The sequence below is a fragment of the Nelumbo lutea genome, chromosome 4 (genome assembly GCF_056320005.1).
Source record: "Nelumbo lutea isolate HS-2025 chromosome 4, American lotus-T2T, whole genome shotgun sequence".
Lineage (NCBI taxonomy): Eukaryota > Viridiplantae > Streptophyta > Magnoliopsida > Proteales > Nelumbonaceae > Nelumbo > Nelumbo lutea.
Window position 1 is genome coordinate 14,928,657 of NC_142687.1, and position 27,043 is coordinate 14,955,699.

General features: G+C 42.9%; 1 protein-coding gene across 1 annotated transcript; it reads right to left on the reverse strand.

Moving 5' to 3' along the window:
• Window positions 1–11,530: 11,530 nt before the first annotated feature.
• Window positions 11,531–25,191, reverse strand: LOC148854105 (protein EARLY FLOWERING 5-like). The gene is made up of 9 exons (XM_088985098.1): window positions 24,898–25,191; window positions 23,567–23,660; window positions 22,823–22,908; window positions 13,895–13,944; window positions 13,729–13,798; window positions 13,565–13,646; window positions 13,084–13,487; window positions 12,395–12,922; window positions 11,531–12,113 (listed from the first exon to the last, which is right to left on the reverse strand). Exons 1-9 carry the CDS (start codon window positions 24,976–24,978, stop codon window positions 11,892–11,894), a joined length of 1,617 nt encoding a protein of 538 aa, XP_088841224.1. The 5' UTR covers window positions 24,979–25,191; the 3' UTR covers window positions 11,531–11,891.
• Window positions 25,192–27,043: the final 1,852 nt, after the last annotated feature.

Consider the following 27,043-nt stretch of genomic DNA (forward strand, 5'->3'; position numbering starts at 1 on the left):
CCTTTTTAATGCAAGGAGACGTGCGCTGGTGTTCTGTCAATTTCAGAAAGACGTGCGTTGGCGTTCTATCAATTTTAGAAAGACGTGCGACGGCGTTTTGTCAGTTTCAGAAAGACGTGCGCCAATCACGTCTCGGTCTCAGGGGACGTGTGGTCAGCGCGACTGTGGACCATCGAATTGGCTTTGATCTGCGTTGTTGGTTCTCGGTCACTATGGGTATAAATAGTGGGGGACCCTAGTCGCTTTGTCACTTCTGCGCTTTGCTTCTTGAGCTCACGTCCAAGTTTTAGCTCGTGTCCAGGCTTTTGGTTCGCCTTCAAGGTTTTTTGCTCGTGTTCTAGTTCCCGTAGTCTGTTCAAGCCTTTTTCTGGGTGAGTGCTTTTCTAGAATCCATCTTTTCTCCTCGATGTCTAGCTCGGACAGCTCAGACGGTTCTTCAAGTGGGTCTGATGCAGATTCTATGAACCGAGTTGCATCCCCAATGGCCTTAGCGAACCTGAGGTAGAACTTGAGGAAGAGTTTGAGCCCGTAGGCCAAGCTGCCTTGGGCAGTTTGGCGTCCACCTCTCGTTAAGGTCGGATGTTAGACAAGTTTGGTCCCTCGACCATGACGCCTGAGGGGCTCCAATCCCTTATTACCTATTACAACTTGCCTGGGGAGTACGCCTATTTCATACCTTCGGGTAGCTTTCCTTGGGAACATGGTCCTGAAGAGATCGTGATATTCCGGGAGCAGCTCGCTGCGGGGCTGCGACTGCCTTTCCACCCCCTTCTTGTCGGGGTCATGAACCACTTCGGCGTTACTGTCGGCCAGCTTCACCCAAACTCCATTCGTAACTTGGTGGGGACAATCTCCCTATTTTGCAAACAGGGCTTTCTTTTAGACTTGGAGATATTCTCTTCTATTTGAATGCTTAAGAAGCAAGCGGGTCCCCTTCCCGGGTGTAGGCGGGCGTATTACCTGTCTCCTCGCCCGGGTTTTAAGCTCTTACATGAACTTCTCAACAAGGTCCCGACATGGAAGCGGGACTACTTCGGGGTACGAAGTGTACTAGGGTGGCCGTTTCAGAACGGGTGGGGGATGTCCTCCCCTGACTCCGGTGTTACGCTTGATAAAGAGATGGTGAAGGGCATGCGGCAATGGGCACGACTAGGGCTAAAATGCCATCAGTATCTGACGGAGGCCAAGCTTATTATGGCCGGCCTGAGTTCGAGTAGGTTCCTTGCTCAGAGGTTTCTCGTTTTGATTTGTTCTTTTGTTTTTTTTTTTATTCTGAACTCTTTTTTGCAGGTGTGATGGACTCAGAAAGGACTCGCGGTGGGCACCTGTTTTAAGGCATGAAGAGGAGGAAGCGAGTCGCCAAGTGGACTCATGCCGAGCTGCCCCAAGATGCGAAGCCTCAGGTACCAGACTACCCGTCAGAGGATCCGCCTAGGGAGCCCGAGGTGGCTCCTCCAATGCAAGAAGCGGCAGGGGCCCCTTATGCCGAGACTACTCACACGGGGGCTCCCGCCTACGCTAGTGCTCCCGCTTACTCTGGACCTGCTTATACGCGAGCTGGGCCCTCAGGCTCGGGAGCCCAAGGGGAATTCAGGAGCGTGTTGTCGCCGAACTACGCTCTTCAGAAGAGTAGGGAGGCCACCTTCCCCGAGGAGGTCGCGGCGTGGACTGATCTTCCTTTAAACCAGGTCGTCAGTCGTGCTGCCACTCATGCTATGATGGTGAGTCAGATTTCTTGTCGGGCTTCTTTGCTTTTATCCCTCTTGTTGTCATTCTCTTGATCACTTGTTCTTTCCTTTTGGTAGGTGAACTCTTCTATCCATGCCTTGGAGGCCTAGGTGGAGAGAAGCTCGAGTCAGGCGCGAGCTGCCGAAGAGGCTTTTCGTGCTGTCGAGGTGACTTCTCGAGCTGCCGAGGCGGCTGCTCGTGCTGTTGAGGCGGCTGCTCGCGCTACTATGGCCAAGCAGGTGAGGTCTCAGAGAGATGCTGAGGCTATGGGGGTTGTTGTGAAGAACATGGCGAACCTGAGGCTGGATCTGCAACATCATGTTGAATACCTTCAGGAGGATATTAGGGAGAGGACGCAAATCTTTTCTCAAGGCATCGAAGATGCCAAGAAGAAGGTCGTCGATGAGTACATCACCTTGCCACGCTTTGATGACCTGATGGTGGACTCGTATAGAAGGGGTTTTAAACTGAGCCAGTGGATGATCTGGAACACGTACCCCAAGCTCGATATCAGTGCCATATTCACTTTGCACATAACTCAAGAGATGGCCAACGTTGCTGATGGTGAGCTAGATTTCGAGGGCGAGGCAGGACCTTCGGGTATTGTTGAAGTGGCTTCTGATAATGAAGAAGTAGCTTCGGGCCTGTGAAATGTAATTTTTTTCATGAAATGTACACTCCCTTATTTTGAAATGGAATGACTTTTCTTTTGGTTAAGTGTTGGTTGTTCTTTCTCCCGAACTGACCGTATTTGCCGAACTGATCATATGCCCGATATGTTTCTTGCTCGGGTTACTACACTCACATGACCTGTTTTGATGTTTAATACTTTAGGTCTCCGTTTTGCCTGAGCCTTTGGCTGACACTTTTCTTTGCTTGCTGATGTCGAGGTTCCTTCGTTAGCTTGGCATCTTAGCGGTCTATAGGTAGTATCGCCTTAAGTTGACGATGTTCCACACTCGGGGTACTTGTTTGCCCTCTAAGGTTTCGAGCTCATATGCCCCCTCGAGCGCTCTCTTTACTCTGTAGGGCCCTTCCTAATTTGGTCCAAGTTTGCCCACGCTGGGTTCAGGCACCATGATCTTACGGAGAACTAGGTCACCGATGTGGAAGCTTCACTTCTTTACTCTGGCATTATAGTACCTAGCTACTTTTTGCTGGTAGGCCACTGTCCGGATGTGCGCGAGGTCTCTTAACTCATCCAGTAGATCGAGGTTAGTGCGTAACTTGTCTTAGTTTGTCTGATCGTCATATGCTTCTAGTCGCAGTGTAGGTATTTCAATTTCCGCTGGGATTACCGCTTTAGTGCCGTAGGTGAGGTTAAAGGGGGTCTCTCCCATGGCGGTTTTTTCTGTAGTTCGGTGAGCCCATAGAACACTTAGTAGCTCGTCCGCCCACAACCCTTTAGCTCGGTCTAGTTGTGCTTTCAATCCGCGGAGGATGGCTCTATTCATTACTTTTGTCTGACCGTTTGCCTGCGGGTGTGCGACCGATGTGAAGTTCTGACGAATTCCCATATTTTGGCACCACTTTTGGAACTTGATATCCTCGAACTTCTTGTCGTTGTCGGAGATCAGTACCCGAGGTAGCCCGAAATGACATACTATGTTCTTCCAAAAGAAGTTCTATATGTTTTGAGCTGTAACTGTTGCCAGATGTTCAACTTCTATCCATTTTGTGAAGTAATCTACTACCACCACTAGGAACTTTCTCTCACCTGTTGCTGGCGGGAATGGCCCCAGGAGGTCGATGCCCCATTGTGCAAAGGGCCATGGACTGGTGAACTACTTGAGGTTGGCAGCAGGTAGATGGTGGATATTGGCATGCTTCTGACACTTGTCGCATTTTTTGATGAGCTCGACAGCTTCTGCCTTCATCGTTGGCCAGTAGTATCCTTGTCGAAGTGCCTTTTGGGCGAGGGCTCTGCCCCCCAGGTGTCCGCCGCACAGACCGTCATGAGTGCCGCGGAGTAAGAGCTCAACTTCGGTAGGTCACAAGCAACGCAGGTAGGGGAACGTGTAGGACCGTCGGTAAACCCTTCGTCTATTATTACGTATTTGGCTGCCTGGCGCTGCACCCTCTTGGCTGCATTGCGGTCCGCAGGGAGGGTTCCATCTAGCAAGAAGCTCGCGAGTGGGTCGATCCAACTTGGCTCTGTTTCAAGGACGGGAGCGACCTCCTCTACCCCACCGAGAATGCTAGGCCAAGGTAAGTCCTCTATGTACACGGTTCTCATGGTGTTGTGACTCATGCTGGCTAACCGGGACAGGGCGTCGGCCTCAGTGTTCTCTGACCTCGGAATTTGCCTATGAAGTGTGACTGGAAGTTGAGCAGAGCCTCTTTTACTTTTGCCAAGTATGCGATCATAGAGAGCTCACGTGCTTCGTATTCGCCCGTAACCTGGTTGATCACAAGTTGGGAGTCACTACAAATAACTATGTGCTTTGCTCTTATCTTTTGCACTAGGTTCAGCCCGGCTATCAGTGCCTCGTACTCCGCCTCGTTGTTGGATGCCGCAAACTCAAAGTGTAGTGCGTACTCCAATTTCGTGCCACCCGGGCCACATAGGACTATTCTAGCCCCGCTGCCCTGCTGGTTCGAGGAGCCATCTACGTGAAGGATCTAGGGCTCCTCATCCCAGTTCGCGCTTGGCCTAACTAGGAGAAATGCCACACTAGCTGCTACTTCACGGGGTTCAGACTCTATTGGCTTGGAGCTCCGGGTTCACCTGAACTGGGGATCTCGGGCTCAATCAGCCTAGGGGCTTCGAGGCTGAATGTGAACTCGGCGATAAAATCTGCTAAGGCTTGGGACTTAATGGTAGTTCATGGCTTATACTGGAGGTCATACTCGTTGAGCTCGATGGCCCACTTCGTCAACCGACCGGAAACCTCGGGCTTGAGTAAGACTTGCCTCAAACGTTTGTCAGTCAAGACGATGACGGTGTGAGCCTGGAAATATGGGCGGAGTTTTCGAACTGCAATTACCAGTGCGTATGCTAACTTTTCTATCTGCGGGTATCTCGTCTCTACTCCATGCAGAATTTTACTAACATAATAGACGGATCACTAGACCCGATCTACTTCTTTTATTAGTACCGAACTGACCACCTTGTCGCTTGCCGAGAGGTACAGTTCTAAGACCTTGCCCTCCTCGGGCCTGGCTAAGGTTGGCACAGTAGCGAGGTAGCTCTTTAGCTTGTCGAACGCGAGCTGGCAGTCTCGGGTCCATTCGAACTCTTTGCCTTTGATTGCTTTGAAGAAAGGTAGACAGCGGTTTGCCGATTTGGACATGAAGCGGCTCAAAGCGGCTATGCGGCCGTTTAGCCTCTGAACTTCTTTTACTTTTTGGGGTGGTCTCATATCTAGGATGGCCTTTATCTTGTTCGGGTCGGCCTCAATACCGCGTCGATTGACAATCTACCTTAGGAACTTACCCGAGGTGAGACCGAAGACACATTTGCCGGGGTTCAGTTTCAATCTAAATCGACGCAGAATTTGGAAGACAAAATCTAAGTCTTGTATTAATTCCTGTGAGAACTGCGTCTTGACGACCATGTCGTCTACATAACATTCTATTTTCATGGCAATTAAGGGCCGAAACAGCTTATTTACAAGTATTTGGAAAGTCGCCCCAGCATTCTTTAGTCCGAAGGGCATGACCTTGTAGTAGTACAGTCCGAAGTCGGTTATGAAGCTGGTTTTTTCCTCATCGGACTGGTCCATCCTGATTTGGTTGTAGCCTGAGTAGGCATCCAAGAAGCTTAGCAACTCATGTCCCGAGGCGCGTACATTAGGCGGTCAATTCTGGGGAGGAGGAAGCAGTCTTTCGGGCAAGCTCGGTTCAGGTCAGTGTAGTCGATGCACATGCACCACTTGCCATTTGCCTTTTTCACCAGTACCAGGTTGGCTACCCAACTCGGGTAATGAACTTCCCTTATGAAGTCTGCTGCGATGAGCTTTTTGACCTTCTCGTCGACCGCCCTCCAGCATTCTGGGGCTAAGTTGCGTTTCTTCTGTCTAATGGGTCTGACTTTAGAGTCAGTATTAAGTTTGTGAGTTATAAGGCCAGGGTCAATACTGGGCATATCGGCCGCGGACCATGCAAAAAAATCTAAATTTTGAAGTAAGAAACTCACCAGTTCGGTTTGTAGAGGCTCCTTGACGGAAGCACCGATCTGTAGCGTTCGAGCCGGATCCGTAGCCGAGGTCGAGATCGCGACTGTTTCCTCTATGGTAGAAGCTCATTCCTCGCCCTGCTCCGTAGGCTGCTCCAGCTCGAGGTCGTCGGCTGCCTTGGTTTTTCCCTTCAGGGCGGTAACACTTGTGGGACTCAAGTTGGTCGCCCCGCGCTACCCCCACACCGAAGTCTGTGGGGAACTTCATTTTCAGATAGTAGGTGGAGACCACTGCTCGCAGAATATGCGTAATTTGCCGCCCTATTATGGCATTGTATGGGGAGGGGGTCGCGACCACCAGGAAATCGTGGTTGTGTCTGACCGCACAAGGCCATGTGTCGACTTCCACAGGTACTGTTATCTTCCTGAGGGGCCTGACTTCCTCTCCGCTGAAGCCCACAAGAGGAGTGTTTGTGGGCTTCAATTCGCTTATCTACAACTGTAGCTGGTCAAGCGCCGACTTGAAGAGGATGATCACCGAATTACCTGAATCCACAAGTACACGCCTGACTTCGAAGTCGCTGATCCTTAGTTTTATGACAAGCGCGTCATCGTGGGGGTAGCGGACACCTCGCGCATTGTCTTCCGCGAAGAAGATCATTTCTTCTGTTTTCAACCTCTTTGGAGGGTTCTGTCCTTCTCGGGCTGCCTTGCGAACTGACGTCCGGGCTGCTGCTGAAGTACACCCTGTTACCACCGAACCTCCCACCATCACATGGATGGTTCCCCGATCTGGCCTCTCTTCCGGAGGCTGTCGTTGCAATGCTTCGGCTGGTCTGCTGCTAGATTCGGGGGCATCCTTTCCGTGCTCCCTTTGCCGACCTGCCTTATTGTTATTATTATTGTTATGTTGTACAAAATTTCTCAAGTATCCGCGATGGATGAGTCCCTCTATCTCGTCCTAGAGATTATTACACTGTTCGGTACTATGACCATGATCTCTATGAAAACTACAGTATAGATTTTTATTTCTCTCGTTTGGATTCCCCTTTAGGCGAGGTGGCCACTTTATGTATGGGGCATCTTTGATCGTCATCAAGATCTCAGTCCACCTCGTGTTTAACGGCGTGCAATCCGTCCGAACTACTAAGGGAGCTCGGGACTGCTGGCTTGGCTTCGCCTCCCGGGCCGGGTTTCTTCTGTCACTTGGGTTGGAGGGCTCACCTTCTCTTTTCCTTTTCTCGACCCCGCCTTCGGTGTTTTGGTTGATCTCTTCCTTTGTTCTCATGAACTTGTCTGCGAGCTTGAGGAATTTGGCCACGGTCGTGGGTTGGCTAGCTACCATGTGCCATTTGAACTCCTTGTGCATTACTCCTCTCTTGGCCGCCGCGAGCTGTACCGCAGGGTCTAACCGCGATATCTGCAAGCACGCTTCATTAAACCGCTTGATGTAGCCCCGAATGGATTCTCCTTCCCTCTGGACTACTCCAAAGATGCTTTCCTCGGTTCTGGGGCACCGCTTGCTGGTGACAAATTGTGCAGTGAAGACCTGCATGAACTGGGCCCAGCATTTTATCGACCCGGGGGCTGGGTTCCCGTACCAAGTGCGGGCAACCCCCCTGAAGGTGGTGGTAAAGACCACGCATATGCATGATTCACTGGCCCTAGCGAGGTGCATTTGGGATTGGAAAGCATCGACGTGGTCGTTGGGGTCAAAGGACCCATCATACTTGTCCAAAGGTGGAAGCTTGAAGTCTGTGGTGGGGATTGCCAGGAGTTCTGATGCGAGTGGGGAAGGAACTGAGAGAATTAAGGCAGCTTTTACCTCATCCGAGCTTGTCTCTTCCTTACCTCTGAGCTCGGGCAGGACACGGGTGGCAGTTCGGCGACTTCGCCGGTGCCTTCGTTGTTGAGTGGGCCTGGTACTGGCGCTGCTGGCCTCTGTGTTGCCGGCGCTGAATCGATTCTCTATGAGCGGGAACTCAGGCTTGGAGCGCCGAGGTGCTGACTTTACAGGTGAGGTTCTCGACCTGCCTGCGAGCTACAAGGCAGGGGTGATCTTCCTTTCCTTTCGGCCTGGGGATGAGGCTTTGCTGTTAGGGGGTTCTGGAGTTGGGAGGCTTCTCCTCGGTGAGGGCGTTCACCCTGAGGGGAGGCCTTAATTGGCTTTGGAGCATGGTGCCGAGGTGGAAACAGTGACTGGTTTAGGGGTAGTTGGGGGAACTACTGCTGATATTGGTGTTGAGAGAGGTGGTGTAGTACTTGGTGCTGCTAGAGTTGATGTTGCTGGAATTGTTGCATTTGGGCTTGCATTGCCCGCATGCATTGAATTAGGTTGTCAAATTGGTTCTGGTGGGTCGCTAGGGGGACAACAGTTGGTTCAACAAAATTTGTTTCGATAAGGAGTGGAAGAGGGACGCTCATGGCAAGAATGTTTACGGGCACCACTGTTTGTAGCACATTCAAGTTGGGGATCCCATCCACCGGAAGGGGGATGATGAACTGTCCGATGCCCACCATGGAGACTTGGAGTTGATCCCCGGTGGTGTTCGTCTCTATGCCACATCCAGCATTGCTGGAAGAAGCCATGAGTGTTGGAGTTTTTGGAAGAAGAGGTTATGAGAGTTTTAGAGGGAGGCTTTTAGAAGTGTTCCCACAAAAGGTGCCAATTGATGTTGCGCAATCCGGCCGGTCCTAGCTGTCGACGACCTTGCCTCTGAACGGAGCTACAGGGAACCTGAAACGGAGAAGATGAGGGAACTCCGGGGGGAACCCGGTGAGATTGCTCCGAAGCTCAAGTTAGTATTTCTCTCAAAGGCAAGATAAAACTAGATGGCGCAATGTTCACCTACCTTGTTTGGGGGGTAGGGAGCCTTTTATAACCACTTCGTGCACTCACTTCGAGGCTTCTGTCAGGTCAGGTATGATTATCTCTGTGCTCCTGCCAGTTTGGGTGTCATCACCTCTGCTAGGACAGAACCGCCACTGCTTTCTTTGTCGGAGCCGTCTCTGCAACTGGAGATGGCGGTAGCAGGTGGCGGTGGTAGGTGGCCGTTTGAGTGCGGCTATCAAGCGTCAGATCCCAGGTCAATCAGGTGCATCGCCCCTGGGTACGGACTTCCTTGGTGTCAGGCGAGGTACGGTTGTTTAGTTTGGCGCCCTGGAGGCAAGGTACTGGAGTGGTGGACGAGGTGAAGTCTTGAGTTCGGATAGGGGAGTGTCCCGAACTGTCGTGGGGCGAGTCAGTTTGGGTCGTTGCCTTGTGTGAGGCTCGGGGCCTAAGGGAGAGTTTGGGCTCCTAGTAGGGAGTTCAGACTGCTGGTAGGGAGTTCGGACCGTTAGTTCCTCCCTTTGGTGCTCATGCCTTGGGCACACTGTTGTACCGAGCTGTTGCCTTTGCCACGTGTTGTGTAATTATAAGGTTGGGCCAAATTTTTATTCATCTTGTGGTTTGGTTTCTTCTGGTAAGAAATAAGGATTGATGTTTACCACCTAAGATTGACGATTATTGACGACTCTTGCAAAGATAGAGTAAAAGCTTTCTTCTATGGATCGCCAGCCACGGCCCACAAACCATTTATGGCAAAGGCGCCGAAATACGATGACGATGGCTGATTGCTTATTACTCTTTCGACCTTTCTTTTTCTTGATTTTACGGTAACATGGGCTAGTAAAGGGGGTAAATTACAAATACCCCTCTGATATGGGGTAAGTGACGATTAAACCCTGAACTTTCATAGTTTCATTTGCGACAAAGACCCTTGAAGTTCTACTATGGGTCATAAATAATTTTCCCCTGAACTTTGCTTTACGACAGATACCCCTATGATACAATTTGGTCAGTTAACTTTGAAAAGGATTTTTATTCAGTTATTTTATTTTTTTTTAATTTTCAAATTATTCTTTTTCTTACTTATTTGAATGATTTATGATTCAATTAGTTTTCTAAATATAATATTGAAATCCTCTCAGTTGCTCTAATAGATTCTTGTAGAGTTTTTGTTAGATTCAATATTTAAATGAAATGTTGGAGGTACTTTTTTGATAGATTTTGTTTGGATTTTCTTAATTTATTGGAGAAAGGAGTAGATAACTTTTATATTTTAATATGAAGATAAACTTTCATGCCAGTGAAATGAAACAAGAATTTTAAAGAAACTTGTTTTTCTATGTCAATGAAATGATTCTTGTTATTTTAATTGTCTTCCTTTGGAGAAAATGGAGATATTTTTTAGTCAATTAGGGTTTAAGAGAAAAGGGCAAGGAAAAAATAGAGAAAGTTTGGGTGAATATTTTGGTAATTTAATGCATTCGGTCATCTAATTTATCTGTCAAGAGGTATTTGTTTAAAAGTAAAAGTTCTGAAGGATTTTTGTGGCAAAAGAAAGTTTGGAGAGGTAATTATCATTTCCCATAATGGAAGGGTCTTTGTAATTTAAATATGACTTTGAAGTTGTGAATTTATTGGCTACCCTTTTCGTAGTAACATATTCTTGTCCAGCAATTCTCAATTACTCCAGCTTCAAGTTTAAATTATTGATCATGTGGATATGAGCATTTTAAATTTTTTACTTTACATTTCATTCTTTTCCCTATAAGTTATTTATCCAAGTAAATGTATTTACTGGGTAATTGTATTTATCTACATTCTTTTCAAATTATGCAAGTTTTCTCTATCATCATTTTTTATATTTGATCTATCTTGATTCTAAAATCTAGTTTAATGGGTATTTTTGTCTCATTAATTTTAGCATCTTTCCTTTCAAGTGGAGTTTCCACAGGAAAGAAGGGCAAGAATTCCCCAAATAATTAAGAAAAGTGCCATTACTGCATCACACATTTATTTAGAAAAGGACATGAAAAAGCTGATCAATTCAACCCCCCCACCCAAACATGTAAGAGAAAATGAAGGTTCAGCTTAGGGTCAGAATTTGTATGCTCAAAGTACTGTTGAGGTAGATGCTAGCTCTGAATTAATGTCAGTTCACAGGCAGGAATTGGTGCATAGAACGTGGGTTATTGCCATTTTGAATATTTATAACTCTACAGTAGAAATCAGAATTCTTCATTGGCCTATCTGTACTTTTCCGAGCATGTTACAAAAACTTTCCTCCGATTAAAGCCTGTGCCCACTAGGTTATTCTATTCAATTTCTATCCAATTGCTCCTAAAATAGCTTTCACACATCCAATAGCATTTTAATTGATTATCCTTTTTATTTAAGAGAACTTCGGAAAAAAAAATTATAGTAGCTTCATGTTTTATCTTTTCCTCCATTTCTGTACTTTGTTATGTATAATTGTATAAATCTACAAAAATTAATTTCTTTTTTGTTTTATTTAATTAATCCTTTATCTAGTTGGGTTTTGGAAAACCGAAAACATATAATTCTAAAAGAGTTTCACAACTAATGATAGGGAGAAAGAATATAAATAGTCATTATTTTACTATTATTCATAAGTCAACTAATAAAATACTTAAACATGGAAATGGAGTTTATATTGCATGTAAGACTTTATGCATAACTTAAGAAATAAGGAAAACCAGTGCAGAGAGTTTTCTGCACTATTTGGCATAAGAAACTGAAATGACAACTTTTGGTAATTTTCCCTTTATTTTTTAAAGGCTGCTAGAAGTTTTTTTTTTTTTATTTGGTGAAGAAAAGAAGGCTGCTAGAGGCTATGATTGGTAAACATCTGCTGAACTGGGGGTAGAAGAATAACTATATCATTTACATCAACAGTTTCACTGCAAAAAGTAATAAATGATATATGTGATGCAATTCCCAAATTGCTCCCAGATAACATTTCTGATGATTCATTACACTAAAATATCTCCACATTACACCATCGTTGGGAAGCAAGGAAAAAACAAGGTTCCCCAGTTACAGCATGGTGCAATGGAAACGCCCAGAATGCAAGAATGCAAATTCCAAAATGGATAACTAATGCGTCCAAAGCCTCTCGTTTTTCCATTTTCCTCTCGGTACATGTTTGAAGCCTCCGTATACTTTGCACAAAGTGACCAGCTAGCTAGCTCAAGTTGCTCAACCATCAAGTGCACCGAGAGCCTTCATGTCCTCCAAAAAGGCCATATACGAATCATCAATGCTTTGTGTCTTTGGTGCAGATGAAAGGTTAACTGATTCTGACTTCCCAGGGACAGCTGGAACTGCTGCACGCGGGGCTGTTGCCCCTGTTGACATAGATGGCCTGGGTTTTGGTTTCTGAACAGCAGACTCTCTCCTCACTCGTACAGATGCAGGAACCTAATTCAGAAAGTCGGCATCAAATGTTCTCAGAATCAACTATTAAAAATTTAAAACTAGTAGAAAATGATGTGATCAAAACATCTATCAAATTTGGATAAAAATAATACATGTATCAAAGGCCTCACTATGATGTGAGCCGTGCTGAATGTTTTTTGCAATAAAAGAAAAACAGTTAAATTAGTAATTGAACCTACAGTCAACAGCAGTCCCATCTTGATAAACATGCCATAGACATAATGGTCAAATGTAAAGTAAACAAAGAAAGCAAAGCCACTCACCATAGCTGTAAGTTCTGGAGTATGCTGTGCTAATGGCCTCTTTACGACTGTTGATGCTGCTGATTTGACAAAAGATGGCTTCTGAGGCACAGAAGGTCTAATTGCAGAATGATCATCTTCCTGAAAGGGAGGAAAAGGGGTGGGTGGGAGTGGGGGCCTCATCATAGGGGGTGGTCCAGGTGGTGGACCAAAAGGTGATCTTGAAATTGGTGGGATGATCATTCCGGGAGGAGATTGGCTAGGAAGACCACGGCCCGATGGTGGTGGCCTCATATCTGGTGGAGGGGGTGGTGGAAAACGTGAAATGCCTGGGGGTAATACATCAGGCTGTAGAGTGGGCATCAAGGCAGGTCTAGGCACTGCTGTTGGTGGCCCTGGTGGTGGTGGCGGTGGAATCATCTTAGCTACATCCTTAGTCCCTGTAGAATTAGTGGCATCAGAGTCAGATACTGCACTTTCAGATTGATGACCACCCAAATTTGGTGGCAACCCAGGTGGAGGGGGAGGTGGAGGGAGCATGGATGGCACCTACCAAGAAAGAGAGAAGAGTAAGTTCAAATACAATATACAAGCACATAAAAAAAAAAAAAAAAACAACAACAACAACAATAAAAGGGGGTCTAGGTTTTGCAATGTCACAATTTCTTTTTGCATGGGATTGCTATCAAAAATTATCCAAGAGAAATTACCGGATCTGGATCCTTGTTATCTGGGTCATTCAATATTCCAGCTTGACCCTTTTCTAGTGTGCTTCCACTGGTACCTGGTGGAGGTGGCTGTGTTGATCGTTGAAGTGGAGGAGGTGGAGGAAGCTGAGTCTGAACTGCTTGCTCTTTAGGTGGGGGCCCTGGTGGTGGTGGTGGCAGTGGTGGTGGAGGCAATTTTGTACCAATGTCTGTTGCAGCAGATTTTGGTGGCATTGGAGGTGGAGGAGGTAAAGGCAATGATGGAGTAGAAGAACCATCTTTAGAACCCAATTCACTGGAATCCGCAAGAGGGGGTGGAGGTACAGCTAAAGATGCATCCTCTGACTCTAACTTTGATGTAGATAATTGACTGCTTGACGAAGCTTCTGACAAAGGAATCCTAGGTCCTGCAAGAAAAAGGAAAAAAGAGATGAACTAAAATGGCAACTTCATCATATCATCATGCCACAACAGGTTAACTAACCTATAGATGACTTGTACATGGGAGGCTTTCCAGGAGGCGGTGCCCCTGTAGGGTTTAGTGTTGGATGATAATAAACAGAGTCCTGCAACCACAAATTGGTTCATAATTCTCAGATAGCAGAAGATATAATGTGATAATTTGACATGAATAAGATAGATAAATACCTCTGGTTTTGGATGCTTTGCTCTTTCATCTTCCTCTGCAGTTGTTCGTCTACGAGGAGGACCCAAGTGGCTGTAACAAAAGATGCCACAGGATAGTTTGGAAAGGAAAAGAATCAGCATCCAATTCACAATCTAATTAGGATCAAGAGATGCTTTAGTACTTCACCTGAACATCACTGGTGTCTCACCCTTTTCCCGCATTTTCTCTTCATACTCCTGTTCAATAGCAAAAAGTACCATACAAGGAAAAGTCAGCCAAAACAGCCACAAAAATACAAGAGGTCTACACATTAACAGGGCTCCAAAGCCCAAAGGTAATCCATTTATCTGAATTCAAATTCAAATCTAATCCGATTAAGATTATCAAAATTGAATCTGTTTATGATTGGATCTAATAATATATGATCTTGATACTTGATCCGAATTTGAATCATTAGTATTTAGGTTCAAATCCAAATTTGTTTGCAGCCCAAAACGGAAGCCAGGGATCCCGGGTAGGTTATTTTTCCTGATCATCCCAGGTTAAAGAATCCACCATATCATTCTGACAACATGTCTAAAGTTGCCGAAATAACAAGGATTACCTCACTCTAAAAAAGGAAAAAGGTTGATGTCCAAAGAATATTTACCTCTTCTCAATAGCCAATCAATGGCATTTTTAAGTTACTGTTTTTTTTGTTGTTTTTTTTTTTTTTTGAAAGAAGGTGAAGTATGATTGTATTAATAACTGTTCCTGTGTACAACGAGTAACTGTATAAAAAAGGCCCTCAAAAAAGTATGATCAGAAGTAAGATCTTTGAATTCAATATGTGTTGATAACCAGCTCCTAATGGCATCTATGGCTGAATTGATGACCTCGGCTTCAGGAGTGGATTTCTGATCAAACCACCTTCTGTTTTTTTTCTTGACGAGTCATATTAGAGAAACCAAGGATTTGGAAGGATTTAGGACCCTCAAAGAGGAAGAAGGCTTTAGAATTATTGGACCCCCCCCAATAATAATTAGAACCTGAAAATGTATAAACTACTTGACCATCAACATTTCTCGAAACTTCCAGAATGCTTAGATGGCCTAAGATGAAGCAATCAAAGTTGAACTCTAGGACTGTAACTTTTCTCTCAAAAAAAGAAAAAGAAAAAAAAAACAGTTGGACTTAGAAAATTACTAGTGGAGGAGTCCAAGGGGCCAGTGCAGGACTAGAAGTACAGATATTGCCTATCCTACCTCAATTGTTGGCAATGTAAAAACAAAAAACTTCATTGCCAAAGCCTTGGAATAAAGACATCACTTTTTTCCTTAAAAAATGGCCCCATTTTTCCCTAAAAATCCCTAATGCAAGTAACTCCTATTATCCTCCTCTAGCCATCTCATTTACCAAAGATTTGACTATAGTGACAAAGTGGCAAGGTCCTGACATCCAGGCACCCAGCATTTTAGAAGATGTGTCTTGGGCACACTTGAGCTAGTAAACAATGCTGACTGACCTAAACCCAGAAGCATATGCACCTCAACCGGCCCGTTGCTATGTTTTCATGAATTAAATCTTGTATGCATAATTTACTGCATTGCAGTTCATATGATGCTTAAACAGTTTAACCCATGTAGGACTTTTTAAAGGAAAAATTGTATAGAAAAGAATGTCAAGATCATGCTTCAATGGCTCCAGAAATAAATATTCTTGACCCACGTAAGACTTGAACATACAAAAGCTACAATCTTTCTGTTAATAAAACAATATTCTAACCAAGAATAAAAAAAAAAAAAAACCTTCAATCCACTGTGATGGATCATTGTCATTGATTTATGCAATGGTAAAACATTGAGCTGACAAGCATGATAATGTGGGCATGAGTCTGAGAGAAACCACTTTGTGCAAGAAAATGCCAAAATTTAGGCCCACATTCAGTCCACCCACCCAAGACCCCAGATAACAGAGACCAATATTGGAGTAATGGCCCGCTACCTGGACCAATTGAACTAAAGACTGTTTGATATTTTATTTCTTTCAGAATCTAGAAATGCATATGCATGAACGCATGTAGTAATGTAGTATATCAAGTTTTCCTTTTTTTTGTCTCAAGAGTGGCATTTCACTTCATTCAGGCGCACACCTCGCACTTTGGGCTCTATCAACCATGGTTTTGTTTTTTTATCAGCACAAGCTCTTGTGTTTTTAACTGCACTTCTCATATTCAAAACATTGATCACACCAACCAATAACAATTCATGTTTCTCCCTCTACAATCACTCTGTTGAAAGCCGAAACCCATTTAAAGCATCAACCTTACACCTTATAGGCTTGTAGGAAGGCCAAAATCTCTGCTCTAACTGCAAGTCTCATACCCAGCTGGTCCAAGGTAAATAATCATAACTTATAACTTAATATCTGAGATCTCTGAAAACCCTCCAAAACATTGAATGAGATTATGCCCCCAAAGGAACAACAAAAAAAAAAAGCTTGACTGTGCCTTGGAAGGGAGAAGACCAGCTAGTTGAAGCACTTGTCTGTTTCTCAAGCTTGTCATCCTCTCACTATACATTTATAGGAATATTCAAAAAACAAAGAGAAAAGGTAAGGTAATTTCATTAAAGATGAAATATAAGTACAAGAGGATCCCCCCAAAAACCAGACTTTGGGGAAAGATCAAGCAGATCATACAACATTACAAATTCTCATAGGACAATCTATCCACCAGATGAGAGACCCAAAATCCCTTTACAGCTGAAATCCAAGAGAGCAACTTTCCAAAAGTAAATGCAATCAGATCTTCTGGTTCTTAGGACAGATTTTGAAAAATTCTTTTATTTCTTTCTGCCAAATAGTGTTGATTACAGCCGCCGGAATAGACCACAGACTTTTTGCTAGCTTTGACAAACCTTGCAGCTCCCAACATCTCAACAGCTCCTTTACAGACCTAGGCATGACCCAGTCAAGATCCAGGGCGGAAAAGTAATGATTTCAGATCTTAGCCGAGATAGGACAATGAGATGATTACTATCCTCCAAATCTTGGCCACACAGCACACAAAGCAAATCTTGAAGCTGAAAGTCTCTTTTTGAGAAATGAATCTTGGTTAGACATCTTTCTAGAGTTGCAGCCCAAACCAAAGCATTAATCTTTGAAGGAGAGATTAGATTCCAGATTATAGATGCAGGCGTCTCTTCCAGGGTGTTATCAGATAAGTAATGGGCAAAGGATTTGATCGAGAACTGGTCATCTGGAGTCAGTTCCAAGTCCAGCCATCCTCAGATTGCAAATTCAGCTGCTGAAGTACTAGCAATTCAAGTAGCTCTAAAAATTTCATAATCTCGCAGTCCTGAAAGTTTCTTCCAAACATAGGACACCATACCACTGAACCATCATTCAAGTCATAGCATTCAGATATAGTTGCCTCTTGAGACTCAGCAAAAAAGAATAGCTGCAGGAACAGAGTTGAGAGAGGAGAACTGTCACACCAAGGGTCATTCCAAAAGGCCAACCTATCACCTTTGCCCAGCTTGGACTCAGCCCTCTGCTGAAAATAGGAAGTAATTCCATTATTTTCTTCCAAATTGAGAAACCTAAAGACGTGAAAGAAGAGGTGGTAATCCAATCTCCTCTATCTGTACTATATTTGGTTGCGACTAACTCTAATTGTCCCTTTCTGTACCAAATCTCCAAATCCATTTCCCTAAAAGAGCAGTATTAAAAAACTCTCAAGTGTCTAATACCAAGGCATCCTTTTTCCTTAGGAGAGCACAATTGATCCCACTTTACCAAACAAAATTTCTTATCTTCCTCCCATCCTCTCCATAAGAAATCCCTCTGCAGTTGTTCAATTCTCTGAGATACTTTTCCCAGAATTGCAAATAAGGATAGATAGAAAGCTGGCAGATTATATAAAGAGCTTTTCAGCAAGGTAATTCTACCTCCCAAGGACAAGTACTTAGCCTTCCATGCAGCCAATTTCTTCTCTAATCTTTCCAAGACAAGTCCCCAAATCAGACAAGAAGTGCATTTACTCCTAATGGGAGTCCCGAGTATTTTGTTGGTAAAAAGCTGACCTTACAAAAGAACCTTTCTGCCAATTCCTCGATGTTTCCCATGTTACCCACAGGAATCAAAGAGCTTTTAATCCGATTTACTTTCAACCCTGATACTATCTCAAACCACCTCAGCACCCCTACCAACAAGTCAAGCTGATCGTCTTTAGCCTCCACAAAGCACAAAGTGTCATCTGCAAATTGTAACAGCCAAACACTTTCCCCTCCTGGAGTCACTTCAAAATCTTTCCATAATACAAGCTTCCTAAAAGCCCAAAAATAGAAAGAAAAAAATCCTAAGGCTTGGAGACAAGAGAAACGTATGAAAACTGGAATTTCATTTCTTCACCCTTTTCTAAATTAAAAAAACACCTACTCTCCAACAAGTTATGTGCTAAAGTTACCATAAATCCACCATTATACTTCTGGAATTTCTACCTCTTGTTGGCCTTGGCTATTCGACTGACATAAAACCATCTATTTTTTTCCCTCACTCTGTTCACGCTGAACTTTTAAAACTGCTAACTTCTTGGTACATGACATCTATCTATAACTTTAATTCCCAATTCAACCATGTGTAATGCCCTTTTTACATAAAAAAGTAGGTCCTTGTACTTGCACCCATGATTTCATCTATAATCTAAACAAATAGACACAGCAATGGTGCTTTCTATCATGCATAAAGCTCCTACAACCTTACTTATCTGAACTAAAAAATAATGATTTCAACTAAGCAAATCCAATCTGAATCATGGCATAACCATCTGTTCTTACAAACCTACCCTGGATGGAAATTCTTTCTTTCAAGACATGCTATCTCGCTTTTAGATCAAACGTGTGCGCGCACACACACATATATATCATATATAATATAAGCTCGATTAGGTTACTGATAAAAAAAAAATATAAGCTTGATTAGGCTTGCAAGCTTCACGAGCCGAGCTTCATTGGGCTCAAGCTTGACTCAAAGCTCGGTTTAGATTGAGCCAAATCAAGCTTCTCATGAGCTAAGCTTGAATAGCTCGCTAAAAGCGTGGTTTGTGTCCACCCCTATTCGTAGCACATGTTTTTGGATACAAACAAGATTATAGATCAAATTAAACCATTTAACATAGTTATTTCAAACCCTCCAATCTATAATCTTGTTTGTATCCAAAAACATGTGCTATGAATAGGGGTGGACACAAACCAAGCTTTTAACGAGCTATTCAAGCTTGATTTGGCTCAATCTAAACCGAGCTTTGAGTCAAGCTTGAGCCCAATGAAGCTCGACTCGTGAAGCTTGCAAGCCTAATCAAGCTTATATTTTTTTTATCAGTAACCTAATCGAGCTTATATTATATATGATATATGTGTGTGTTCGCGCACACGCTTTTAATTTTTATAGTGTAATAAGAAACAATTATTTATATGAATAATTTTTTGTGTATACACTTGTTGCCGAGCTCGAGCCCGAGCCAAACTCCAACATATGAGTTTTTGAGTTGAGCCAAATTCAAGGCTTCAAGCTCAATTTCTAGCTTGGATCGAGCTCGAGCCTCATATTTTCTTGTTGAGTCAAGCTTGAATAGCCAAATATTCAGCTTAGCTAGACTTGAATCCACCCCTAGCTACAAAGTTCTATTATATGAGAATTTCTCAAACCCCTAATCCAAACCACTCTTCCTCCTCCTTTCTGCATTGGGAGGGTGTGAGCATCATGAAACGGCTCACTTGGGCTGAGTTGGAGTCATCATCCATCAGTTTAGGAAATGGAGGTGATGAGACCTATGAAAATGGCAACAAAATCATTTTTATCAAATAGTGACTCCAATAGCCCAAGGCACTGGCTAAACCAGTCAGAGTAAGACTCGGATGGGAGAGGAAAGGGGTTAGGCACCCCTCTCCAGGTATAGGTGGGGCCCACATGACATCCCAAGCATACATAATCACAAAATATGCAATTAAAAAAGGAAATAACAATAAAGAAAGCAAGCCCAAGAATAAACCAATACAAAAGAAATAAACTAATTTATATTTTATTTGGTTTTTATTTTTTTTATTTTTTATTTTTATTTCATTGTGTTATTTTTTATTATCTTTAAATTTTTTCATTGCTTTTTTATTTTAATTCTTTCACTCTCTTTTTTTATTTTATATTAATCCTTCCCTCTTCTAAAGTAGTATTCTACTTAACAAACTAAACACCCAAATCTGCAATCATCACCCCCTTCATTCCCCCAGTCTACAAAGAAAACCTGATTCCTTTATTTTGTTTATTTATTTTGAAATGCCATCTGTTGATTTACAAAGTCCTACTTCATCTTTTATGAATGCCCCTTATCCTTGAAGATTTCAGCCACTAATCTCCTCTAACTCGGGCATGAGAGATAACAAAAAACTGCTGGGCATGTGTTCAATTCGGATTCTAATGAACATATAAACATAAGCAGAAAATAAAACCTGGATTAAACAATCATTGACCTTCTTTTTTTTATAGATAATGATAATGAAAATTTTATTAAATAAAGAACTAAGTATTCATCATATAATTCCCCACAAAGAGGCGCGAGGTGCAGCCTCCAAACTACACCATAAAGCTTACAATTGAGTCCAAAAGAGTTGATTCCTTTGTACTCCTTGTTTAGCTAGAAGGTATGCCAACTCATTTGCCGATCTTCTTTCCCATTGACTGTGACTGAAATATTTGAAGTCAGCCACTTAAATCTTCTCAAGGCACCCCTGTACAGCCAGGCTGCCGTCTCTGGTTCTTTTAGCCATCCAATAACCAATTTGGAATCACCTTCAATCATTAAATGCTCCACTGCCAACTCTCTTTAATATTCAGCTACTTGTAACACAGCTTGGAGTTCTGCATTTATAGAGTCTCCCACTCTCCCCACCCTATAGGACCAGAAAATAGAGTTACAATATGACCCTCATCATTTATAAAGACTCTCCCTATTCCAAATGGCCCCGGGTTGCCCAAACTACTGCCATCAAAATTTAGTTTAATGACGCCTGCATCAAGAGGCTTCCAATCCACCACTGGCTTGCTTCTGATTGCGGAACTTTTAGCTAGTTGTTCCCAATTTCTCTTTATGTCATCAAAAGTGTAGGTGGAGAACAAATCCAAGGTTTTTACCCAACTTATGGCCCTACATAAGATGCTTTCTAACACACATGTTTGATCCCTCTCCTTGTCATTCAAAATTCTAGCTTTTCGTTCCTCCCACACAGTCCACACCAAAGCAACTCTAACACACCTCCACAAAACTCTTCTATTTGGCCACCTGAAAGTTGTAGAGTCAAAAAGATTGCAAATCTGCACCGGTTCTATCCACTTGCACCCAAAAAGATCAAAAAGCTTTTCCCAAAGGCCTACAATAAAAGGGCAAGTGATTAGTATATGGTAGCAACTTTCCTCGTTAGCTTTGCATAACCAGTTAGGAAAGATACAAAGACTAGGTCTTCTTTTTTGCAAAACATCCAGAGTGTTGATTTTCTCGAGGGAGACCTCCCAACAAAGGGCTCCAACTTTGGGAGGGGCAGGTTTGGACCAAACTTCCCTGCTATGAAAAGGTTGAGGCAATGGTGAGGAGTACAAGGAAGCAAAGGAGGCACAAGAAAAGGAACCCAAAGGTAAAGGCTTCCAAATACGAGAGTCTACAGAAGGAGGGTCCAAGCAAAAAGAATCAATAGTTTTAAGGAGCAAAGCAGTCTGGCCGAGCTCAAAATCTCTCAAATCTCTTCTAAAACCCAAATTCTAGTTTATGCCAAAAGAAAAGGATGAGGACACGAACCTTTGAATTGGCTCGTTTTTAAAACATGAGATGGAATACAAGGAGGGAAAGAGGTCCTTGAGGGCACAGTCACCAATCCAAACATCCTCCCAAAACAAAACCCTATCTCCAGTACTAACATCATACCTGATCAGGTTCAGGTGTTTGATGAGAGGGTAAATAGGGGAATTTTGGGTTGAGATTTTATGGGCAAGTATTTTGGTGTGTTCGGAGTCTAACAATGGTGTCTGATCGGTTCAGGGGGTCAAAATCGTAGAAATTTGGGTTAATAAGGGGATCCGGAATGGAATCTTGGTTTGGTGGAAAGGCAAATGGGGGAATTTGGGGTTGAAACTTTATGGGCAAGTGTTTTGAAGTATCCAAAGTTTAATGGTGTGGTTTGATCGATTTGAATGTGTCAAGATCAAGGAAATCTGGGTTCTGAGTGTTTAGGCTAACGAGAAATGTTGAAATGGAATCTTCATTTGATGAGGGGGTAAATAAAGGAATTTTGAGCTGAAATTTTATGGGTAGATATTTTGGGAGGTCCTGGGTCTAATGGTTGTATCTGGTCTAAGGGTAAAAGTGGGGGTCAATCGGGGGCATCGGATAGGTATTGGGCAAGTTTAAAGATGGACCTGAGGGCTTTCGTGGTGAAATTTGGGTGTTTTGGGTATTTGGACGTTTCAAGGAGATCAGAATGGTTTGATCAGGTGTTCGAGGTGAATTGGGGTTCAGGCGGCGAACCGGGCAAAAATCAGGTGCTGACAGAAGGGTACGCTAGATATGGGCCTAACCTCCAACATTTTTACATGAAGTAGTTAATGCCATACTCAAACCCTCATTCTCACACATATCAAACTAAGATTTTAGCAGTGCACCAAGAAATGGCCCCTAATGTGAGATTGATAATATAGCACTTAAACAACACAAAATGAAGAAATGGCTATAGGAATATGGTCCTCTTGAGGGTAGCATGGTATTGTGTTGTTCTCTATTTAACTTTCATGATATAGTCAGTCCTAGCCCTTGGGGTTCTTCCCCTCCAAAAACAAAGCAAGCTTTTAAGTGGTTGTCTTCCTTATTTATCAAGAAAGGGGGATTGCCTGCCTTCTTTCAAATGATTAAATTCCTTTGATTTTGTTAACAAAGTAAAAAAGAAAATGGGAATGAATTTTGCACAAGAGGTTGTGCTCAATCCCGTAATTGTTCATGGTAGAGATCATACAACCACTATTCAAACATGAATAGCATCACACTTCCTTTAAACTAAATGGAATCAGCAACCGATGCATAAATTTCCACATTACCTTCCTCTTTTTCAAAACAAGCTTCAATGTGTCCTCGAGTTGCCTTTTCTTGTGCTTCCTTGCCTTGTCTAGAGCACCATCTGCTTCTGCATCAATTGACAATACAAACCAGTACTATTGATTAGACAAAGTTCTCCGGTCAAAGAAGTCTTCTTTACAAAGAAAGCCTAAAACATATGGATGTCCAGATTATGAGAATATGCTGTTAATAAGTTAGCACCAAATATTTAAAAGAAAAACACATTTTCTTATAGTTCAAGAATTTCCTTCCAATGACTGCTTGATCACAAGCACATGCACTTTCTGCATCTTCTACACATGTAAATGTATAACCATCTTCTGTATATGTAAGCATATAACCATGTATATGCCAAGCATGCACCTTTAGTGTGTCTTAGCATCTGTCTGGTGTATTGACACTCCTCAAGAAGCAGCTAATATTGCGCTTCTATCCAGTATTTGAATACATGAAAAAAGTGTCAAATGACTAACATTGTAAATTGTAAAGAAGTGACTATTGCTCCTTTCCATTCTTGCTCCTATGAAAAGAAAATTAAAAAAAAAATGATTATTGAAAGGTTCAGTTATGCTATTATATTGTTATGGAATGGCAAGACCAAAAAAAATTCATGAATATTTAGAAGGGGGTAAATGAAAAAAATTATGTTACCTTCAAAGCAAACTATTATGCAATAACCAAAAATAAAACAAACAGTAGAAAGATATTGGGAATTGGGAACATACTCATCATCTCCAACTTCTCGATCTGTTCTCTGATTGTTTCAGGGTCCTTCTTCAAGATTCCAACTTCCCTGACCTTCTTTCTTTCTTTTTTGTTCTGTTGTAAGAAATCAAATAAACAAATTACTCTAAAAAACTAACAAAAATCTGGTTAGTGAATATGTATTGAAGCATGCAGTGAACCATCATCACCATCATCATTTAAGCCTTATCCCATCTATATGGGATCGGCTACATGAACTCTCTTTCAACATTCCAAGCTGATCAAAGTCACATCCATTGTTAAACTATGAGCGCATAAATCATTTCTTACTAGTTCAAAACATTTCTTTTTGGTCTTCCCCTAGCCTTTCTAGCCCCTTCAACCTGTAACTGATTTCTTTTTTATTGGTGCTGTAGGTGGTCTTCTATGCACACGACTGAACCATCCAAATCTGCTTTCTCTCATTACCTATTGGAGCTACTCCTAGGTTCCTTTGAGTAACTTCATATCTGACCCTATCCTTTCTAGTTTTCCTCTCATCAATGTCAGCATATGCATTTCTGCCACATATTAATCCAGGAAAAAATGCTGATGAGGGGTGTAAGTTGTGCCGATATGAAGTTCAAAATACTCTTTTTGTAGCTTAATTACATAAAGCAGAATGCACATGTAATGTTTCAACTTTCAAGGGCACCCAAAACTAATAGTAACATTAATAAGAAAAAAATAACTACAAATAATGATGAGCTAAACAATTCACTATTTGCATCAAAATTAAACAATGGCCATTAACAGGATATGTGAAATGCAAATGAACCGTATCAAAGTTAGTTGATGAGATGACATGTTTCAAATAAGTTCCAAACAAAATTCGTCGCTTAACCGGCTACTGAAAAATAAATAAATGAATAAATGAACACTAAAGATGGTGGATTCCCCGACCTCGCCCCTCCCCCTCCAGCTAAAAGGGAGAGAAGAATTTAAAAGAAAAACAATAAACAAAAGCAATGACATGGGCAAGTAGTTCGGGAATTATCAATTTTATGCTTTGAGATTGAAGATGAAAATAGATCTCATTAAACGAAAATTATTGAACTTTTTTTAACATAAATGATTAACCCTAAGAGAAAGTCCAGTTCTCTAGTAGATATTATAATCAATAAAAAACAGCAGCATCCCTCTGATTGGTAATCTATCAAACACGATGACGCATATAACAATTTACAGGCGAGGGTTCCTTGCACTAATCATTTGTAATTCCAGAAAAGATCACAGAATTCGTTTCGTAAGAAAGAACAGCGAGTTTAAATGGGAAACCCTAGGAAAACAATCAAAAATTGCAAACATTTACCCTCTTCAGCTCCTTCTTGCGAAGTTCCTTCCTATAGGCGTCGGTAGGGTTCATGACCTTCCCCCCCTTTGTGGTCTTCATCTTCACTCCAACGGGCCTAAACGTCGACGGAATAACGCGCGATGACGGGAATGATTCTCGCTTTCCGGCTTTCTCTTTCTTTCCGCTAGTTTATGGAAAACTTCGATTGTCTCCCGCAACTCGCACAAAAGGAGCCCGGGGTGCCTCAAATGAATCCGGATCTGTGATGTTCCCCATATGTGGCTGTAGTGCTGTGTTGTTCGTAGCGTGCGTGCAGTATATCCGCGGTCCCGCTTTATTAACAGGCCACAGCTACCAACTTACGGTGCCAACAACGTCCCAACAACCCATTGCCGTACATCCGGAACTATCTCCTCAATTCCTTATAGACCGGATCTGCTCCTGGGCGCCTCACTGCGCCTCACATTGCACATCGTACCATAGATTGGGAACATCTCTTATTCAAGGGAGATGTTCCACGGTCGGTGTGCATGTGAGGCGCCCATATGTTAGGAGCAGATCCCGTCTAAATTCCTCATGTGAATCAGGGTTTGCTCCTCACCTTGCATACCTCATAATTCACATCAGCCCTGAGGGCACCCCACAACATCCTACATCACATCCCAGTCATGTATGGGAAAACATCTCCCTATAATGTCTCATCATGTTTTTTATTTATCATCGGGGGATGTTCTCAATACACGGTTAGGATGTGTTGTAGAACCCCTAGTGGGGGACTGATGATGTGCTCCCCATACCACACATCCTTATTCCATCAGAACGGGATCTGTTCCTCACACAAGGGTGCCTTACAAGCATGGTTTTTAAAATCGACCCGGAGATCGAATCGGTCAGGGGTTCAGTTACCAAGTCGAATGGCTCGATCATACGAACCGAACATTTAGTCTGTTATGACAAAAAAATAAAAGAAATTCAAAAAAAATAAAAAACAGTCAAAACCGTTCGAATGGTTAACAACCCGATTCAGTAGTTCTCTGACAAAAATCAACGATTTTGGGGGGAAATTCGATTTTTGAAAAAAACAGAACCGGTCATGTAATGAGTTCCCAATTTTTCCAGTCTGATTTTAAAAACCATGCTCACAGACACATCCATCGTGCATTGGGAACATCTCCCATGAACAATAACTTATAAGTTATAAGTAGGGGAGATATTCCCAATACATGGTAGAATGTGTGTGAAAAGTCGGTGTGAGGCGCCTAATGTGAGGAGCAATCTGGTCTCTATTCCACCATATTGAAAACATCTGTGTGCAGCTTGGAGGCATTGCGAGGTTGGTGTGACGAGTGCCCATTCGTCAAGTGGCTTGACGACGAGCTTTCTTACCTGATGGATGAAAGGGCAGTCCTGAAACACTTCGAAAAGCTGAGCATTGTGATAGGTTTACTGTGATCTCAAGAAGCTCGAAGCGTCCTTCCGCAACAACAGTCACCAGCCCTACAGTCTGGCACTCAAGAAGATGCAAAGTCTGCTATAAAAATTAGAGCACTGAGTGTCTTTCACACATCACCGTGTTTGATGCACAACCATGCATATGCATAATCTGATGAACCTTGGTTTGTCCTATTGTTGGGTTCTTCGCTCTCTCACCGTAGTTGCCACATTCGTCCTATTGTTGGTATCTAATATAACATTTTCATTGTTATGCACTCTCTCACCTAAGCATCCAAATTTGAGAAATTAGATTCGCGATCTGTAAATTCTTTGTTTAATATTATTGTTGGGGGTGGGGGTGAACCCCAGATCGTTACTTGGCCTTGAACCCACTTTCACCTGTATCATTTTAGATGACAAGGAGCTTATTCGAGTCTCCCAAAATAACTGAGAGCAGAGGTAGGCAACTCTAGGGGTCATGGATTTCTACAGCGAGGTCTCGATTGATGCACAATTGAGTGGTGGTGCCTTGATTCTGGTCGATGCTGTTGAAGGATTCATATGCAGACCCACGCTTTTGTTGTTGCTGGTTTTCAATCTAGCTTCGTCTCTTAACTCCTAGAATGTGCACAAACCTCTAGCGACCCAAAATGCAAACCTTACGCCTTGAAGTATAAGATCTTCCATTGGACCACCACAAACAACTTATAACTTTGAAGATTCCCTCTTC

Bases quoted from the DNA above. Each gene is read 5' to 3' on its own strand.
- LOC148854105 (XM_088985098.1), bottom strand. From the start codon at position 24,978: ATGAAGACCACAAAGGGGGGGAAGGTCATGAACCCTACCGACGCCTAT. The intron at 13,945-22,822 runs GTAATGTGGAAA...GCTATTGAACAG, and splicing joins TTGTTTTGAAAAAGAGGAAG to GAGTATGAAGAGAAAATGCG. The intron at 13,799-13,894 runs GTGAAGTACTAA...CTTTTGTTACAG, and splicing joins GAGACACCAGTGATGTTCAG to CCACTTGGGTCCTCCTCGTA.